The 16,550-nt window shown below is 41.7% G+C and overlaps 2 protein-coding genes across 3 annotated transcripts in view; both read left to right on the top strand.

The window, feature by feature from the left end:
* Positions 1-5,231, top strand: part of smurf2 (SMAD specific E3 ubiquitin protein ligase 2) — a 48,691-nt gene extending 43,460 nt beyond the window's left edge. The window contains exons 17-19 of the mRNA XM_044182388.1: positions 46-247; positions 2,292-2,367; positions 2,660-5,231. Coding sequence (XP_044038323.1) covers positions 46-247; positions 2,292-2,367; positions 2,660-2,759 — 378 coding nt within the window. The 3' untranslated portion in view covers positions 2,760-5,231. The remainder of the gene's footprint in view (positions 1-45; positions 248-2,291; positions 2,368-2,659) is intronic.
* Positions 5,232-7,065: 1,834 nt separating this feature from the next.
* ddx5 (DEAD (Asp-Glu-Ala-Asp) box helicase 5) lies at positions 7,066-12,791 on the top strand. Of its 2 annotated transcripts, none has more exons than XM_044182387.1 (13): positions 7,066-7,240; positions 7,952-8,117; positions 8,247-8,343; positions 8,427-8,560; positions 8,698-8,763; positions 9,017-9,158; positions 9,259-9,419; positions 9,521-9,693; positions 9,816-9,926; positions 10,032-10,093; positions 10,200-10,259; positions 11,599-11,833; positions 12,026-12,791. In XM_044182387.1, the coding sequence occupies exons 1-13, from the start codon at positions 7,194-7,196 to the stop codon at positions 12,051-12,053; spliced, it is 1,482 nt and encodes a 493-aa protein (XP_044038322.1). In that variant the 5' UTR covers positions 7,066-7,193; the 3' UTR covers positions 12,054-12,791. The 2 variants fall into 2 exon arrangements, with proteins under 2 accessions (XP_044038322.1, XP_044038321.1); XM_044182386.1 differs by having other exon boundaries at positions 7,082-7,240; positions 11,599-11,820.
* Positions 12,792-16,550: the final 3,759 nt, after the last annotated feature.

Genomic DNA, 16,550 nt, shown 5'->3' with positions numbered 1-16,550 from the left:
CTCCTAAAAAAAAAAAAATTATTTACTTCTTTCCTCGACCTGTAGCTGATTGTATGTGGCCTGGGAAAGATCGACATCAACGACTGGAAGTCCAACACACGGCTCAAACACTGCACTCCAGACAGCAACATTGTTAAATGGTTCTGGAAAGCTGTGGAGTCCTTCGACGAGGAGCGCCGAGCCCGGCTGCTGCAGTTTGTCACCGGCTCCTCCAGAGTTCCCCTGCAAGGCTTCAAGGCCCTCCAAGGTAATAACACCCAGGAGGAAAACTGTGCATACTTTATGTTTAGTTATGTAAATGCTCTTTTACAGTGGAATTGTTATGCAATAAATGCAAGTGCAGTGCTACGTACAAAACTGCCCCTGAACTAGCTTGGCCTGAATTGTGAGTTGGACGCAGACCAGAGTCAGCACTCTAAAATATTAACCAAGTAATGCAGTTGAAAGGAGTATAAAATAATAAATGCTACTGTGATGTCAGATCCGTAATGTACAAAAGAAGTGGTAGTGTAGTCTGTTCCTTTGCCTCTATTTTCACAGGCTCTGTCAACACAATCTAAGGTGTGTGTTTGGGATTCTTGGCTTCTCTGTGTGTGTGTGTGTCTGTGTCTCTGGGTTTCTCCGACCTGAGGTGAACCCTGAGTCTGCGCTTAGTGCAGTGGTTCAGTGGGTCCACCCTGGCAGACGGTGCTGCCCAGAGACAGAGCACCCAGGCATGAGGAGTACACCGTGATCCACAGGCAGACAGCGCCCTTACACACCTTTATATAACATGGCCATCCTTTCTTGGTCAAAACATCACCAGAGGCCAAAACACCCAAAAGCACACTTTGACTTAAAGTATCTGTGGCATCGCTTAGATTCTAAAAGCTGGACACACGGCTACAGTCAAGGGACAAAGTCAACTCATTTAGTACTGTTGGTATCTAGATACTGTACAGTATTATTGTTGGGCCATTTGAATATTTAATGAAATGTCTGCAATAACAGGAAACCATAATGAGTGATTTTTAAATACTCTAGCAAAGGATGTATGTCACTAATGTTTATTTTTGTTTCTTTGTTTGGTTGTAGTTGGAAAGCAAACATCAACTAATTATTTGCAGCACTATCAAGTCTATGGAATGTAGACACATGGACAAGTATTAAGGCCTCTTAAGTGAAACGTTACAAATGACACAACTCAGTCAATAATGAGAAGTCTAGATGTAACAGCTTATATCTTTGCTTCTTATTGTATAGAAGCAAAGAGGCCATAATAGTTTTTATTTTCTAAACAACTGAAAACCTAATTGTGAAATTTAACCACTACTGAATACTTCTACAAATGTTTAAAGTACCCCTCCACTCAAAAATGTGTTTTTCTTATGTTTAAATTCCCTTAAATGTCAGTCCTTGACATTACTGACTTGTATCTGTGCAAAATGTGTCACTAGAGGGGTGTTTTCACATTCCTCTACTGAAGGGGTAGATGGGAGCTTCCTTCCACTATCTACTAACATTACGTAATAACATTGTGAACACACTGTAACATCGTAGCAGATATTATTGTATGTTTCACAACCACCATGACTGTGTCAGCCACTGCCAGTTACAAGCTAACAAACAACATAAACAAATAAAAGATGCTAACTACACCTACCATTCTGATACGTTTGCTAGTCGCCGATTTTTGGTGCACAATAGACCAGCACCGGTCAACCTAACACGCAGCGGTGGGGGGCGGGGCATTCGTAGATCCAGAATTTCTCAATGAGTGAGAAAGAGTGGATGTGCTTCCAGCCCCTTTTACTGTGGGACAACCACGTTAAACAAAATATTAATCAGAGTAGAGCCTTTTTACATACTTTAAAATGTGTCTGGAGGGGAACATTTAAATTTAGATAACACTGAAGTTACAGCACTGAAATATTTTACTTTGAAAACTATGTCTGAATTTATGTTATTAATTCCCCTTCTTGATTTTTTTTCCGGAGTTCAATTCAACTTTTTTTCACAAATTGAGTTAAAAATTCAAATGTCCGGGGTTTCCAGTCACTCACCTGAACTTTTCTTTCTTGGGGATCCTGCTGGGATAGGACAGAAGTCTGATTGATTCTTTCGGGCGTGATTGATTATCCTAGCTAACCTGTATGTTCAAGTTTGAATTAATTTGTGTAAACCTGAAAAACAAAATCAAAACTTTAAATGACCTTCTGGAAATTTCAACGAGAGAATCTAGACAATTCTTCACAGAGCAGGATCAAATGTGTGAAGGTCCATTTTTTCTAAACTAATTGTGCTTTGTACAGGTGCTGCTGGCCCTCGCCTCTTTACCATCCACCAGATTGATGCCAGCACCAACAACCTGCCCAAAGCCCACACCTGGTGAGGAAACTGTCAGCACTGTAACATTTTCAGATAGTTTGACATGGTGCCTGCCCTTGAGACAGATGGGAAGAGAAGTGTTGAACCTTGACAAAACGCTTGCTTTTGGTTTAACTTTATTCAATCCATGTTCACTTTACAGTCAAGGTAGTTTAGCAATTAAGTAATTAGTATTATCAAACCTCTTTATGTTTGCTTTGGTCTGGAGTTATGCAGCTGTGTAGTCATTCAGATGGTCTTGGTGTTTTCAAAATATGATTTTAAAATCTGTTCTCCCCTTCTGTTTTCCCAGTTTCAATCGGATTGACATTCCTCCCTACGAGCACTATGACAAACTGTACGACAAGTTGCTCACTGCCATCGAGGAGACGTGTGGCTTTGCTGTAGAGTGAGTCACTGATGCAGGCGGAGCTCAGCAACAACCAGAAGCACCATGGTTTGGCCATGATGAGCCTCCCCCTTCAAATCGATCCACTCAGACGGGGGTCATCCACGGTTGCTTCACCCAGGGATGCCCATACTTCCCTGGGACATGTGGCCAAGCTAAGGGAGGGTGGGCAGAGAAGACCAGAAAATGTCATCTGACTCTGGGTTGTTTTTTTTGTTTTTTTGTTTGTTTGTTTGTTTTTTTTAGACCCTCCATCCCCCCTTTATGTCTTTTTTTTATCATTGAAAAGGATCTATTCAGCTGCTAATAACTAAGACTATTTACTAACTTGTGGAACCTGCAAAATTTGCTGGCTCTTCCCTTTTTTCTAAGCTCATTTTAGCATTTAAAAATACAGGCTGTATTCCATGTAGCAATGCTCCATCTCACCAAGCAGAACACAAGGTCAGTCCACTCTGAAACAACATTAACAAGACTGGTTTGTTTGCTAGAATTACCACAACCACTTGGAAACACTAAATTTGGATGCTGAGTGTGCATGACTCGGGCTGGTTTGGTGCCTCAGAGTGATCACACTGGGGCTATCAGTAATGCCAAGGCTGGAAAACGGCGATGTGTGCGGATGAGAAGGCAAGACTAGAGACTGAATTAGGCAGAGCCCGACTGTTTACAACCCTCTCCAAAGACAGCAGCAGGGACCTCTGCTCCCGAGTCGCTGCCAAACAACTAGCGCTGCATTCCCAGAAAACCTATTTCACCCGTTTGACAACTAGTTTTGTTGAATGAATAAATGAATGAATAGCTTGAAATGTGTTATTTTTATATAACAGGGAAAACTGAAAAATAAACAATAAAATTCTCTATAATATATATAATTTATTGCTGTTATATTTCAGATACCCCTTAACATTGTTCCAGAAAAATTTAAATCTTTTGAATGTTAAGTGTTACTGTTTAAATTATAGAAGACAATTTGAGCTTGACTGAATTTCATTTAAGAAGGCTGTGGTTTATGTCTTGACAGAACCTCCCTCAATACTGTACAAGGAGAGGTATGTCTTAAAGGGCAAACAATCTTAAACACACAACGTCCTCTGAGTGCCATAATCATTTTGAATGAATGAATCTTTGCAAATATCGAGCGTACCCTTTAAATTCTACTGATTTCATCCTGGAGCTACATATGGTGGTGTGACGTTTCCCTTCTATTACCCTTTTTTAACAGTTTGTCATTTGTAGCTGGGCTATATTAATGTCACTAGCATGAAACCTACCATTCATTTCTAATGGTATTCTGTTCAGAAGAGTCATCGTAATCCATTTTGTGTTGCCTCCACATTGTTGAAAAAGAAAAACCTCTACTACCTTTTAGCCATGTGGTGCTAAATAGCATTAACGTTTGTCTTACATTGGCAACCTTACTCATTGACATACTACTGCTTAAAGTGTACAATACACTACTCGTGCTCATACATGCTTGTGGCCGCTAAACAACATTTCCAAGAAACCAAGAGCTCTACCTAGCCACATTCTCAGGAGATGTCATATGTAGTTTGTAATGTCCTTTGATTTGACGACTGACAAGAAACTAATTCTGACCATTTGTCTTGATTTCCTGAATGTCAAGGAGTTTAAAAAGTCTTGTCATTGAAATTGTTTTGCCCACGGCAGACCATTAAAACACAGTCATCGTTGCATGTGTCCATATGTGCTTTTGATTGAAAGGGAACTGAATGAGATGAACTCGTGTTTTAGCCTGCTACACAGTCCCATCGGTGATGCTTTTATTTACAGAAAGGGGGATTGTTTTATACGATTAAAAATGAAATTCTTGAATGTTTTCAAAAGATGCTGCCTGTCTAGCAATCTCTATGACCGTGGACTGTTCTTAATGTTTGCATACACACACACACACACAAAAAAAAATGGAACTGTTCATGACTAATGTGTATGCAAAGTGAAAAGTGTCCTCAGATGGTGCTTTGTACAGTAATAAGATATTGTTCATATATGTGGATCAAGCAACCTGTAATTTATCTTTAACTTAAGTAGAAGATTTTCTTGAACTGAAAAGAGGAATTGCACACAAACAGAATGAGGTCGCCATGTGTATTTAATGGTGACTTCTGTAACAGATATTCATTCGCCTTTTAAGTCCAGTGCACAAGCTGATCGCCCTACTGTCTGTTCCTACACTACATCGCTCAGCATTGCCCCGTAGCTGCCTCTCATTGAAGAACTGAACTTTTTATTAAACAAGTCAAAGTTGAGAGATGCCGCTCTTGTATTATTATTTTTGTTGTTGTTGTTTTGTTTTTTTTATAGCATGATCCACTAGCAGGACTATATCTCTCATAGCTGACTGATGCAATTTGATGTATGTTAACACTATCATTTTGTAAGAGTATTTTATTTTTGTGTGTAATTAGTTCTAATTAAACTTGCCTTTGTCTAACAATGTAAGGCCTTGTACAAAGATATGTCCTGTCCTTTTTCCTGCTGGAATGGTTGTTTCAAATATCATAAAGAAGAAAGCTTTTTAATCTGAATTATTAGTTAGGCTACTTTACAACAGATGTGCTTAAACTGGCCCCTTGGTACAGTGGCACATGCCCCCGACCACCCACTGTGTACTCACTGATACCACTCTGGATTTAAATGTCTGGCAGATGGCTCAGAGGGGGGCAGGGAAAGGAGTTAAAATGACAATGAATGGAGCTGTTGGGGAAAAAAGGTGTCAAGTACAATTTTTGTTGTCCCATAGATATGCAACTGAATCACACTACAGAGAGGTCTTGAAAACTGTCTTTCTACACAGACTGGAAAGAGGATAGAAGATTAGACTTAAAGATGGTAATGATTCCTATTTCGATGATTCCCTGTGTAATTCGTATCAAGAATAAGTATGTCAAAGCTAACAAAATGTAAAATGTACGACTGCAGGCTGTACAGAACTCAGCTGCTAGGCTGTTAACCAGGACCAAGAAGCATGACCACATTCCACCTGTTTCAGCCTCTTTACATTGGCTCTCAGTTTGTTTTAGGATTGATTTTAAGATCTTGTTGATTACTTTTAAGGCTCTCCATGGCCTGGCTCCAGACTATATTTTAGACCTTGTAATCCCTTATGAACCTTCATGTAGTTTGAGATCTTCGGCAGGAGTCTCCTGTCTGTTCCTGAGTCCAGGATGAAAACTAAGGGGGGCAGAGCTTTTGCTATCAGGGCCCCGAGGCTCTGGAACAACCTGCCCGAAGAAATTAGGTTGTCTGAGTCACTGTCTTCGTTTAAGTCTCTTCTCAAAACACATTTTTATCGGAAAGCAGATCCTGATTTTACCTGAAATGGCTGTTTATTTGATTGCTTTGTGTATTTTATTTCTTTATATTTCATCATTCACTGTGGTATTTTATTTCTCTTGTTGTGAAGCACTTTGTACTTTGTTTTGATAAGTGCTCTATAATAAAGTTGTATTATTATTTATTATTATTATAAACCTACAATGTCCAAATGAACAAAGGTGCAGTCCCTTAATTATGAAAGACAAAATACTTTTTTTTTTTTTATTCAGTAGTCAAAAGTCAGTAAACCTTACTCTCACTCTCGTTTTGGTCCACCTTTGTAGCCTACTTGACCTCTGTTTATTTTCCTCTGGAAGAAAACTGCTTTCTGTCAAACTTTGAACATCAATATACTAGTTTTCTACCAAAAGATCTGTAATAATTAAACATTATTATAAAGTCTTAAACACTAAACATTTGCTTGTCGCATTATTCAAAAAGACGTTAAGTGAAAATTCATCACACGGGTCACATTGGCTCTAATAGATAAATACAAGAGGGGAAAAAAGTCGTGTCTTTCATGTTTGGGTTGGTCCCAATGACGTCACTTACAGTAATACATCGGAAGCACAGTTAGAGCCGGATTACCAGTTTCTGTCTCGTACAAATTCATCCGCCAATGTATCAAAAGGAAGCGCCAGAAAACAGAGTCGTGGGCCTTTCACAGGGTGACATTTTTAAGTGATAGAGAAAATAAAAAACATAGTTTCAGGCGCTACATAAACAATGATTGAATGTGTGATTGAAAAATGCGTTATGTTCTTTTGTCTGCTCTAATTTAGTTTAGAAAGTATATTCCATGGAGGGTTAGGGGTCCAGACGTAGTAGTTACAGTGAAATAAAAACCCAGTTTGACTGCAATGTGTCTGTTGTCAGTCGGTAGAAGCCATGGATGTATTACAATGGCAGAAGCTGAAGTTGAGAACCGTGTGGCGGATGAATACATGGGATGGGGGACTTCCTCTTGCTATATAAACCGGGCCTCATTTTCCCTTTACCGGCATTTCAGCACCACTGCCGGTCGGGTTTTTTTTTTAGACGGCGGTCAAGCCATAGTGAAGGATATTTATCTTTTTTATTTATACACATTACTTACAAAATGCCTGGATATTCCGACAGAGACCGTGGCCGAGACAGAGATAGAGGGTAAGTACCTTTTCTCACGTGTTTTAGACGAGTTTTGCCCTCGTGTGATTCATAGAAATGGCCGACAAGACTTATAACCAAGAAAAATGAACTGGTTGACTAAATATTGTTACATTTTTATAAAAAAATCTCCATAATTTACTTGCGAACCTACCAGTTTCAATAGCAGGCAGTTAACCGGCTAACGTTACACAAGGCCTAGGCCGGGCAACGGACCCCGTTGTCTTTGGCTCAAGGCCTAGTTTGGCCTCGTTCCCCGGCACAGCGGCTTTTCGTTAGCTTCAGGGTAGCTTAACGTCAGCTAACTTGGCGTTAAATTTCACCGCCACACGAACCTCTTAATCACAATAAGGATTGTGGATATTACTGGACTACTTTGTTAAATACACAATACTCATGATAAAGATTATTTATGCATGATCACTCTGTAGGTAACATGTAATGTGGTCAACTGCTCTAGCTGCTCTAGCGCGGAGTACTGTTGCTAATGCAGCGGGCTAGTCGGAGTTACGCCATGTGGCAGCGTGAATGCGGTTACAAAATGCCGGCTGTTTTTCCATTGTTCCTCTGCTGGCTGGAAAGTATATGGCAGCTATAAAATTTTCCCAGAATGACGCAGTTAAGATGGGTCGCCGTTCGTTTTAAAAGATAGATGACTGGCCCGATCTTGACTTTGTAACGACTACGACTAAAGTTTCATTTTATTTGCAGCTATGGCGGCGGTCCTCCTCGCTTTGGTGGCAACCGTGGTGGAGGTGGAGGAAAGTTCGGCAATCCTGGTGAACGGCTGCGGAAGAAACAATGGAATCTGGACGAGCTCCCAAAGTTTGAGAAAAACTTCTATCAACAGCATCCCGACGTTGCCCGGAGGTCTTTGGTATGTAACGCTAGTCCACATGGACCTTGAAATGTTATGCAACAGTGCTAGTAATGTGCTTCCTCCTGCACGTGTTGCAGTTACGTAATCAGTTATGAATACTGAAGTTGTTTCATTCTTATTTTGCAGCAAGAAGTTGAACAATACAGAAGGGCCAAAACAATTACATTTAAGGGGAGAGACTGCCCAAATCCTATTGCAAAGTTCCACGAGGCCAGTTTCCCATGTAAGTTTAAAACAATTGGTAAACTAATATCACAAAGGGAAGTTTAGTGCATCTCATTTAATTGCTCTGCTTCCCCCCCCCAGCTTATGTGATGGATGTGATCAACAAACAGAACTGGACGGAACCAACACCCATCCAGGCCCAGGGCTGGCCTCTGGCTCTTAGTGGCAAGGATATGGTCGGCATTGCGCAGACTGGCTCTGGCAAAACGCTTTCCGTAAGTGACATGGCATTAGTTGTGATCAACAAATGCTGCACTGATCTGTGCTGACATGCCAGATCAGGATATGATTGTATGATCAATATTACTCTTGTCTAGCTCATGGAAGTGACTGTTATGTGTTTGCTCTACAGTATTTGTTGCCTGCAATCGTGCACATCAACCACCAACCTTTCCTGGAACGTGGAGATGGTCCCATAGTAAGTAATAATAACGCTGTCATATTGATTTACATGCTTTTCCCCACTCAGAAATGCGTTTTAGCACTCTGTCCCATGAAACACATTTTAATGAACTGAATGATGTCGTATTGATGATAAAAGAACTTTTTTCTAGAAATAAGTGACCTGTACTATCTGCAGTGAGCAATCTTATTTCTACACTTGGAAGTGAATAAAGTGTATAGCTCTTTTGACCGACTTGTACTGAAAAGCCATAATTCCACCTTGACAGTGCTTGGTGCTAGCCCCGACCCGTGAGCTGGCACAGCAGGTGCAACAGGTGGCTGCAGAATATGGCAGAGCCTCTCGCCTCAAGTCCACCTGTATCTATGGCGGAGCACCCAAGGGTCCCCAGATCCGTGACCTGGAAAGAGGTATTGTAGCATGTCTGTTTGCTTTTTTTTTTTCTCCCCCTTCTTTTGGTCATTTTCAGTGTTTCAAGGGTTTAGTTCTCACAATGGCTCTTCATTAAAGGTGTGGAGATCTGCATCGCCACTCCTGGAAGGCTCATCGACTTCCTTGAGGCAGGAAAGACAAACCTCCGTCGCTGCACTTACCTTGTGCTGGATGAGGCCGACAGAATGCTGGACATGGGCTTTGAGCCACAGATTCGGAAAATTGTCGACCAAATCAGAGTGAGTTACTAGGATGACTATTAACAAACCTGTGGAAGTTGAATGTCTCTCTCGTTGTATATTTAAGCGAAAGTGTTGCTAATTATTACCTATTTTTGCAGCCTGACCGTCAGACACTGATGTGGAGTGCCACCTGGCCCAAAGAGGTTCGCCAGCTGGCAGAGGACTTTCTGAAGGAGTACGTCCAGATCAATGTCGGGGCGCTGCAGCTCAGTGCCAATCACAACATCCTGCAGATAGTGGATGTCTGCAATGATGGGGAGAAGGAGAACAAGTGAGTAGTCTTACCATGGTGGTAATGGCAAGTGTTGTTGAAGCCAATGTTTTCATAATAGCTGTAGGTGATGGTGATAAATTCTCCACAGAATTAAAATTTCTAGTAACACTGTCTTTTAGACTCCTGCGTCTGCTTGAGGAAATCATGAGTGAAAAGGAGAATAAGACCATCATCTTTGTAGAGACAAAGAGGCGCTGTGATGACCTCACCAGGAGGATGAGAAGGGATGGGTAAGTGTTGAAATTAAAATACTGAGTCACAGCCTGACTGCCTCTGTTTTTGAAGTACTTGTATGGCTAAATATTGAAACCTTCAATAATTTTGTTCTTTTTTAGATGGCCAGCTATGGGAATCCATGGTGATAAAAGCCAGCAGGAAAGAGACTGGGTTCTCAATGGTAAGCTTGCATCACCAGTAAATTTACATCACTCATTAATCAGAGCTGTACAACTTAAAGAACATGTTTTTATCATGGCTGATTTTTTTTATTCTTAATGTTTTAGAGTTCAAATATGGAAAGGCTCCAATTCTCATTGCTACAGATGTTGCCTCCAGGGGTCTAGGTCAGTATCCTACCTGAACTGTATATTTTACTATAATGTATTTCAAAAAGAAAGTGTATTTGCTTTCTTTAACTCTTCTGCTTCTTTCTGAGTTTCTCCCCTGACCTGAAGGAGCAGTCTGTGTGGCAGGGCCTTGGCATGACAAGCCCAGGTCTCCAGAGGGGGAAGGAGGATTCTTGGAGGGTGTCCTGACTGGCGAGGCACGGGTCTCCCAGTCGTGCAGATATACAGAGGTGACCAGGCCCAAGTGCAGCATAACACGCTGGCCTGCCTAAAAAGGGGGGCGAGTTGAGGGCTGGCCACAGTTCCTCCCCCATATGCTCGTCTGTTCTCTGGCAATGGTTTGGACTGCTTCACACACCCAGGCTCTGTAACTGTCCCAGCTCAAAGCCCAGCTACACTGTCTCCTATTGTCTTGCATGTATGTTTGGGCACTGCGTTGCAAGCCATTTGAGTCATTTGGGAGGTGCTTTCTGTTGTGTAGACTCGTTGTAAAGCATGGGTGGCATTTATGTTGCAGTTTCCTAAACTTCTGTCGGAAGAGCAGTCTGCCAGATCGATCATACCATCACCTCTGTAATGACATGGCTACTGGCGCTTTTGGTGACAGTGGGACATGCTAGTTGGACACACTTGGACAAAATCCAAGCTCACACTCCTCCCTCGCCTGCGTTTCAAAGTCATGTCGAGACCTGCCAACGAGAGACATTATGATCAAGTGAACACGGGGTCTGGAAAAATCTTGCCATGCCGAGTGGGGGTGCACTGTTTTGTAGGCATCCAGCAAATTGGTTCAGATCTACAGTTTCTTGGCAAGAGACACTGCAGTGCGCGCTTTATAGCAAGCATCTCGTGAGTCTGTGACAAAGGGACCTTGGTTAAGTGCTAGTTCAAACACTAGGAGGCAGTAGTGTGCATAGCAGCCCTACTGTGTAGGGACACCTGTGGGTCACTTGACAGTATGTGGGGCGTGTGCTGCAATGGGAATGGACTAGTGAATGCATACTCCAAGAAGTGGTAAGACTTCTGATCCATTCTTTCTGAGGGTGGTTTGGCAGTGGTTCTAGAGGGAAGGATTTTTATTTTATCCCACTGGATTGGAAGCCAATGGAGTGTGCATCGTTTCTCTTTTCCCACCGTAGTCTCCCCGTGGAGTAAATTTTTGTCTGTAGTTGTCTAATGCTAGTCTTTTGCAGCGATGTGGATTTACTAGCCATCCCTACCTCATGACAGTACTAACTTTTTTTTGTTTTGATCTGGTTGTTGTGGTGGCGCTGGCGCACGTCTTTGTGTGCTGTCCTCCTTTTCCTTTATGCCACACCGCAACACATTCTTACAGATGTTGAAGACGTGAAATTTGTCATCAACTATGACTACCCCAACAACTCTGAGGACTATATCCACCGCATTGGCAGAACGGCTCGTAGCCAAAAGACAGGCACAGCTTATACCTTCTTCACTCCAAACAACATGAGACAAGCCAGTGACCTCATCTCTGTGCTCCGCGAGGCCAACCAGGCCATCAACCCCAAGCTCCTCCAAATGGCGGAAGACAGAGGAGGTAAATCTAATTGGTGAGATACAGAAACTGTGCTGTGAACTGCAGCCGCTTTTTTTTCCCCGCTGCTGTTTGTTCTGAGAAGTGGATGGGTTTATCATTATGAACTTACTGCTAGCTCCAACCTTTTTTTTTTTTTTTAACTTTTTTGGGTTAAAACTTTCTTGATTTTAAAAAGGCCTCAAGTTTGTTTTCCCTTCTTTTCCAGGTCGTTCAAGGGGAGGCAGAGGTGGTGACTATAGAGATGACCGTCGGGATAGGTATTCCTCTGGAAGGCGTGATTTCGGCAGTTTTAGGGACAGGGATAATGGTAGAGGGTTTGACAACGGACCAAATAAAGCTTTCACAAATTCACAGAATGGAGGCTATGGGGGCAACAACAGCAGCACCAATGGCTTCAGCGGAGGCAGCTACAATGGAAATGGACAGTCCAACTTCAGTAACAACCAAACAGGAGCCTTCGGAGGCCAGACCAACTTCCAGGCCCAGCAGTTTGCTCCCACTAAGGGTGGAGCACAGACTGGTGCAAGTCATCCCCCATTCCCATTCCCCCAGGCACAGGCTCCACAGCAGCACCCTCCACCTCTGGTGCCCTACCCCATGCCTCCTCAGTTCTCTCAGTAAACACACCGTACACTTGAAAGAAGTAATTTATTGCTTTTTGTCTTGTTTTAAGTTCTACACTCAATCTAGGTTTTTTCTTTTTTTTTTTTTTGTATTTACACGACAGGGTTACAAACAACTTCAACCTCCATCAAGCCTTTTAAGATCTGCAGTGCAGCAGCAGTAGTGGTGTTGCACACTTGTTTCCCCTCTTACTATTTAATTTGTTACATTCCTCAGTAATGTTTAGTTATGTTTTGTACTAGGTAATTACAAATGTATTGGTTTTTCATGTGTATCATTGAAAGTGATGTTAAGCTCCGACCTTGGAAGTGCACTGCATGATCTTTCCAATAAAACGTAAAAAAACACTTGCTGATTTGTTTTTTGTTTCTAAACTTTGAAGCATTGTGCGAGTTACTCTTGACACTTATTCTGAAAAAGATTTTACCACTGATACTACCTTTCTTGTCCAGCAGGTGTCGCAGTTAACTAATATTCAGGCATCTTGTTGAGCTGTGGGTATGGTAACCTCTTGAACCAGCATGTCAGTTGATGTGTAGTATGTCATGGTGATGCTGAAATCAGCAGTGGGTAACTGCTGGTTGTAGGGTCATAGTGTTGCTCATGTTGACAAAACATTTGTAGTTTTGTTTTTTGTTTTTTCCTGCCAGCAACGGAAAGGGACTGGGTACGTGTTTTCTCCGTCATGCTCGTGCCTGTTGTGTGCTGGCAGCGATGGTTTGTATGGCATCTTGGTTTTATATTTTTGACACATTGTGGTTATCAAAACAGTGTGCTATAGTTGTCCCATTGGCCAAAATTAAAGTCAACTTATTCCAATTACACCCTTCGGCTGTAGTTTAAAAGCTCTGCATCGTTTGAGGACAGACACCTAGTTTTGGGGAATTGGAAGAGAATGGAGTATTGTCTCCACCTGCTGGTAGAGGCAGAAAGCATTTTCTAAAAGCAGGAAAAAATCGTAGCGCTTCACAGTTCATGCATTTAACCAGTTAAGTATTTGGTCTGAGGTGTTACGGCTGGACTGGTAATCTGGCATTCCGGGCATTTTCCTGGTGGGGGTCGGTCTCTAGCACCGGCCCATTGGTTCATTTTGTGTAATGACAATAGACTGGGCCAATCACGTCTCTTACGCATCTGTGGATGAAGGGAAAGCAAATAATCTCGAAGCGGATCCCTTCAAATGCGGGCGGGCATACATAAAGGAACACTTCATCCTTCAGTTTATCGCAAACATTCAAACTCAAAATCACCAAAATTGGAGATGCATAGTTGTAAGTAACTAATCACTAAAGCTGTCAGATAAATGTAGGGGGGTAAAAAGTACAATATTTGACTCGAGATGTTTTGGAGTAGAAGTAGAAAGTTGGTAAGGTATTTGTTCTTAAGCACAGTACTTCAGTAAATGTACTTAGTTACATTCCACCACTGATCATATATTATTAAAATGATTAGGCTCAGGGCTCCCTTGATAAAGATGTGTGAAAAGGCTGTATAGGTTACATCTGTAGCTCTACTGTGGTCAAATGTATACCTGCTTATGTATTAGCCTAGTACAGTGAAAAATCTTTTCTTTTCCAACAACAGGCAACAAAGTTGTCCAATGTTTATTTTCAGGTATGATATACAGTAACACATAAGCAGGTCTATCACTCCTCTCTGAACATTAATGTAAAACAAAAAGGTGATCTATTAACTGTGTAAACACCTTATGCAATAGTCATCAATATTTGGATACTTGAAATCTGTATGAACTGAATACTTAGTATCCAATGAAATGAGATGGAACAGCTCCATGGATTAATTGAATAAACAACTATTTGGTCATTACCAGTATGGTATTGTTTAAATTGTACCGCTTTTTGCACATCTTTGTCAGGGAATATTAACAATTCTCGATCTGAATCTAATCATGTTAATATGCCACCCAATGAATTGCACTCATATCTCCCCCTCTCCTTATGTCACTGTCTAGTCGAGCCAGGTTGTTGAAGTAGCAGTGGAGGAGAGAGACAGGGAGGAACAAGTAGCCTCAGACTTGAGTATGGATATTGTGTCCTCCACAGCCATTTATGATCACCAGGGAGTCAGTCAAGAGTGAGTGAGTACTCACCACTCAGCAGACTATTACTGTGCATCAATGGATTATGAGACAACGGGCCCCTGGGAACAGAAATATAAAAGTATCTAGAACCAAGTCGACCCCCATGCTGCAGACAGAACGGTGTTGCTCGCGATCGTCTTTTTCAGGGACATTTTGCAGGTTAACCTTTAATCCAGAGTGCTCCTGTTGGTTGAAATCTACACCTGATGTTCAGTATTTTGTTCATGCTGTAGATGAAGATAGGCTGCCTAAAACTGTTTTTTCCCCCCAATTATTCTTTAATAGAAAAAAAGAAAAAAAAGCTTAAAAAACCATTTGTGTGACAGAAATGTGGTTGGGTTTTTTTTTTGTTTGTTTTCTTCCTACCTGTTAATCATCTTGTGAGCATCGTGTGATAAGGTCTTTTGACTGAGCTTTAAGACTTCCCAACAACATGTAAATAACAGTCACTTCAAATAGAGGCTCTGTTTTGAGGCCCCATGACCCCTTGGGCCCCTGGGCGTATGGTAGTCGTGCATTTAATACATTTCAATCTTTTTGTTATTAGGTTGAGAAGCTTAAGAGGATCTGGGCCCACATGTGTCACAGTAGAGCTGTTGCTCCACCTCAACCATGTATATAATCAAAGACTGAAACCTGGTCACAGGTCAGCACATAGTGATTATAGATTAGATCTCGCTGAACAGTCCCTGCTCGCTGAACAGTCCCTGCTGTGGGTGCGGCTGATTTAAATTGCTTTCTACATATTTACAGAACCGTGGCCTGGAAGAATGTTTGGAACGCTCGCTGTGTAAATACTATTGAGCCTTCTCTGTGAAATGAGTCAGAGAATTGCTTTTTCTTTTTCATCCTGATACGCAACAGCCACACCCTGCTGTTGCCAGCTCCATTTGCATAAAAAAACATGTTAGACTTGTATGAAAGTTTTCTGTTTTCAGCGGGGAAAAGGCTTGACATTGTGAAACAAAGGAACCAAAGATGGTGGTTATTCATGATTTACTGTATGTAAATTTGATCAGAGCTGGACAGACCACGCTTATCTCTCGGATGGATTGCGCACTGTGGAATTTAAATAGGTGGGCTGTGCTTGATTGAAGTACAGAGGTGGACACACGAACATGTACACCTGTACCGTGTGATGTAAACCTTGCAATTAACAATTGTGAAGCATAGAAAGTTTCAGAGACATCAGCTGTACTCATTTTGGTTTGATTTGTTAGAGAGAGATGTTGCATTACATTGCACAGGCGTTCACATTATTGTGTCCAACCCCTCCATGCCTTATCAATACATGAGGCCTAGCCTGGACTTTGTGTGATTTTGTAAATATTAACTAGTAGATACTTTCTATTTCGAAACTTGTCCTGGTTTAATACTTTATATTACATTAAATAGGGATGGCTCACTATAAATGCTGACATATCGATGCCAGTTAATTATTAAACCTGCAATAACTTATTAACCAAGTGAGACCACCCTGTCTGTGCCTTGTTTTGCCTCCTCAATCATCACCACTTTCTTGTCCCTTCACTCAATCCTCTCTGTGTGATCTCGGTTCCTTTTACCTTTTTGTTCCTTCTCCTTGTTCTCTCCTTCTCTCTCTCCCTGCAGGTATGTGGGTGTTGGTTTGAGCAGTAACTGCTCTGGGTGTGTGTGAGACACACCCACTGCAAGCTCCAGACCGGAACAGAATGCTGAGCCGAGTTCTTCCCACTGAGGCGTAAAGAAGTCATACTGTACCTCCCACCACCCACTATACTGTGCATAGTGCATATTTGTGTTTTGTGCTAACACAAATGAACTTTGCATGCACTGTGGTTTTGCATGCTGTCTTTGTTAACAGCCTTTTTTAATTTATTTTGGCAGCAGGTGACGTTTGCATTCTTCACACTGGACCATGACTCCTTGTATGCCTGTATGAGTGTGTCCGATAACCACTGATACTCTAAATGAATATGCTTCGTCACTCTGGGTGTTGTTACGCATGCCAATCAATCAAGACTCA

This window comes from Siniperca chuatsi, linkage group LG21 (assembly GCF_020085105.1).
Source record: "Siniperca chuatsi isolate FFG_IHB_CAS linkage group LG21, ASM2008510v1, whole genome shotgun sequence".
NCBI lineage: Eukaryota > Metazoa > Chordata > Actinopteri > Centrarchiformes > Sinipercidae > Siniperca > Siniperca chuatsi.
The sequence above is the reverse complement of the archived record's forward strand: the minus strand, read 5'-3'. Positions and strand labels throughout refer to the sequence as shown.